Source organism: Wyeomyia smithii, chromosome 1 (genome assembly GCF_029784165.1).
Source record: "Wyeomyia smithii strain HCP4-BCI-WySm-NY-G18 chromosome 1, ASM2978416v1, whole genome shotgun sequence".
Taxonomy (NCBI): domain Eukaryota; kingdom Metazoa; phylum Arthropoda; class Insecta; order Diptera; family Culicidae; genus Wyeomyia; species Wyeomyia smithii.
The window spans coordinates 123,636,052-123,639,773 of record NC_073694.1 but is presented as its reverse complement, the minus strand read 5'-3'; the positions used below and the strand labels follow the sequence as shown (position 1 = coordinate 123,639,773).

At 37.3% G+C, this 3,722-nt stretch overlaps 1 protein-coding gene across 1 annotated transcript; it reads left to right on the top strand.

Annotated features, from left to right (window-relative positions):
* Positions 1-205: 205 nt before the first annotated feature.
* Positions 206-2,528, top strand: LOC129717997 (ruvB-like helicase 1). Its single transcript, XM_055668367.1, has 2 exons — positions 206-456; positions 516-2,528. Exons 1-2 carry the CDS (start codon positions 316-318, stop codon positions 1,743-1,745), a joined length of 1,371 nt encoding a protein of 456 aa, XP_055524342.1. The 5' UTR covers positions 206-315; the 3' UTR covers positions 1,746-2,528.
* Positions 2,529-3,722: the final 1,194 nt, after the last annotated feature.

Sequence of the window (3,722 nt, the reverse complement as noted above, 5' to 3'; positions counted from 1 at the left end):
TTGTTTCTCACTCTCCAATTTTAACATGGGGCAAACACGGGCAAACAACAACCATGATGTCAAATAAATTTGACCATTATGTGAGAAGGTCAAATATTTGATCATTAGACAAAGAGTGTACTACAGGCTTAAGATGTCTCCTTTTATCTTACGACCTTCTCATATGTTATTCGTGATTCGATATCGATAATTACGAATTTGAAAAGCATCTTAATCGATAGTATCTGAAATATCGCCTCATATCTTAGCAACGTTATGGTATTCGATTGGTTAGCGAGCCGTTGAAATTTAAGTTTATAATAAAAAATTGGCAAAATGAAGATTGAAGAAGTAAAAAGTACTGTAAAAACTCAACGAGTTGCTGCACACAGTCATGTAAAAGGACTTGGATTGGACGAAAACGGAATACCAATACAAATGGCGGCTGGATTGGTCGGACAGAAAAATGCTCGGGAGGTATTTTACTAAATTATGATGGGTAGCTTTTACTTTTTCACGCGTATGCAATATTTTAGGCAGCAGGTGTTGTGGTAGATTTGATTAAGACGAAAAAAATGTCTGGAAGAGCCCTTCTACTTGCGGGTCCTCCAGGAACAGGCAAAACAGCAATTGCTCTAGCTATTGCGCAGGAGTTAGGCAATAAAGTTCCTTTTTGTCCCATGGTTGGATCCGAGGTTTTCAGTAGTGAGATCAAGAAGACAGAAGTTTTGATGGAAAACTTTCGCCGCTCTATTGGATTAAGAATTCGGGAAACTAAAGAAGTATATGAAGGAGAAGTCACCGAGTTAACCCCTGTTGAAACAGAAAATCCAATGGGAGGTTATGGCAAAACAATTAGCAACGTAGTTATTGGATTAAAAACTGCAAAAGGCACGAAACAATTGAAGTTAGATCCAAGCATTTATGAATCATTACAAAAAGAAAAGGTTGACGTTGGAGATGTGATTTATATTGAGGCTAATAGCGGTGCAGTAAAAAGGCAGGGACGAAGCGACACGTTTGCTACTGAGTTTGATTTAGAAACAGAGGAATATGTTCCTCTTCCTAAAGGAGAGGTTCATAAGAAGAAAGAAGTTATCCAGGACGTTACTCTTCACGATTTAGATGCCGCAAATGCTCGTCCGCAAGGAGGTCAAGATGTGTTATCTATGGTTGGACAGATAATGAAACCGAAAAAAACTGAAATTACTGATAAATTACGCATGGAAATCAACAAAGTTGTCAATAAGTACATTGATCAGGGCATTGCAGAACTTGTGCCTGGAGTATTGTTCATCGATGAAGTTCATATGCTCGATTTGGAATGTTTCACATATTTACATAAATCTTTGGAATCTGCTATTGCACCAATAGTAATTTTTGCTACAAATCGAGGTCGTTGTGTGATCCGCGGTACTGATGATATTGTATCTCCCCATGGTGTTCCGTTGGATTTGTTAGATAGGTTGCTCATTGTGCGTACCGCACCGTACAACCTTTCGGAAATTGAACAAATCCTCAGATTACGTGCTCAAACAGAAGGCCTCAGCGTCGAAGACTCGGGAATACAGGCACTTAGTGAGATTGGCGCCAACACTACTTTACGTTATGCGGTACAACTTATGACACCAGCTCATCAGTCCTGCAAAGTAAACGGACGATCACAGATAAGCAAGGATGACATTATGGACGTGAATTCACTGTTTCTGGACGCCAAGCGCTCAGCGAAATTTTTACAAGAGGACAATACCAAGTATATGATATAATTTTTCAATATACATAAACAGTTGAGAACAAAAATATGATTTCTTTTTTTTTGGTTTACTTACACTATAAAAAGTAGGAGGGTGGTATTTTTCTAAATTTTTTATCTAACTGCATTTTTATTTGCTGAAACATTAGAGCACTTTGAATAATATCTAATAATTAATATAAATAAAATATATGGATGAAACCCTATTTATATTGGCATCTCCACTTCGCAGATATCGAATTAGAAAAGCAGTTGTTCACACGTTGAACTATTTGTTGAACAAACGTTGCAGCATTATTTGTTCATGTACTTATTCAACATTGGAACTCTAGCGTAACAGAAGTTGTTCAAACGTTTGCAAGTGATTACCAGCAGCACTAATAAATATGTGCTGCGTTGAAGCGCTTTAAAGGTTGTGGTGACCGGTGGTGGACACGGTAGCAGTGTCATCCGACACCCCTCCGCCATCGTCCATCACCGTCCAAGCGTGGCAGCTGTAGAACGCCGGCCGCGTTATATCTGGCTTTCTCACCGCAGCCACAACCTCCACAAGCAGTCCGCTTGAAGTCCGGAATGGCAAGCCGTCCAGTCCTGAAAGCTGCCTCCTTCTGATGGTCCTCCAGAACCGGCCGACTCGCCTATGGCAGTCTTCCTGCTGCCTTCCTGGTAGTCCGCTCCGTGTTGGTAGCAGGGATGCCACATGTACAGATTAATGTGTATTTTGAAGATTTTTGGCTGAAGTAACGATACAGAATCTCAGATATACAGATAGAATATACAGATATACAGAAAACAATCCAAATTTTATTTCATTAAATATTGAGCAAATTGAACATATTTTCAACTCCTCACAGTTTTAAGCTAAAAATTTTGTTTATGTACCATAAAAACTTAAAAAATACAAAGTTCCTTATGTTTAAACAATACAGATTTTTTTACAGATATTTTTGTTCCAGATACAGATGCTCAGATTTTTTCAAGGGAAAACACAGATTTAAATGTGGCAACCCTGTACGCTACCCGTTTATGGTCAATGTTTACATCCAAGGTTGCATATTCAATTTTAAGGTGCTTTTTCCCTAAGTAGTACTACAAGTTAGTCGAATAGTACAATGCTGTAACTCTTATACCTGAAGTGTGAGAGCCCATATTCAGTGCAATATTCAGCCAATATTCGCGGTGAATATTTTTATATTCACCGCGAATATTGGCTGAATATTCCACTGAATATTGGCTCTCATACTTTAGATGCAAGAGTTAGAGCACTGCTTTCTTCGACAAACTTGTAGCATTACTCATGGATTGCAAGTTTGTCGTACATCATATTTCAAAATTGTACTTGTGGAACAAGTTATCGACACGCGGCAAATTGAATGGAATTGACACCCCAAAATTGAATATGCAACCTTGTTTACATCACTCTTAGTAACTCATAATGAACATCATTCATATGACAGTATTCATTTATATTTTTTTCCTGAAGAAATCGGAGAAAACACGATGAACATAATCCATGTTGCACACATGAAAATAAATGCAACTTTATGTATTGTAGCCAGGGTTGCCACATTTAAATCTGTGTTATCCCTTGAAAAAATCTGAGCATCTGTATCTGGAACAAAAATATCTGTAAAAAAATCTGTATTGTTTAAACATGAAGAACTTTGCATTTTTTAAGTTTTTATGGTACATAAACAAAATTTTTAGCTTAAAACGTGTGAGGAGTTGAAAATATGTTCAATTTGCTTAATATTTAATGAAATAAAATTTGGATTGTTTTTAAAAATTGATGTCAATTTTGAAAAATCTGTAAATCTGTACTTTTCGACAAAAATCTGTATATACAGATTCTGTATCGTTGCTCCGGCCAAAAATCTGTAAAATACAGATTAATCTGTACATGTGGCATCCCTGATTGTAGCTTGTTCCGTGTCTTCATGCTTCCCACTTTTACGAGTGTAAAGTGTAAGTGAACTTTGCGATCCACATA

Excerpts from the sequence above, each read along its gene's own strand:
- LOC129717997 (XM_055668367.1), top strand. The coding sequence starts at position 316 with ATGAAGATTGAAGAAGTAAAAAGTACTGTAAAAACTCAACGAGTTGCT. Across the intron at positions 457-515 it reads GACAGAAAAATGCTCGGGAG|GCAGCAGGTGTTGTGGTAGA; the intron begins GTATTTTACTAA and ends GCAATATTTTAG.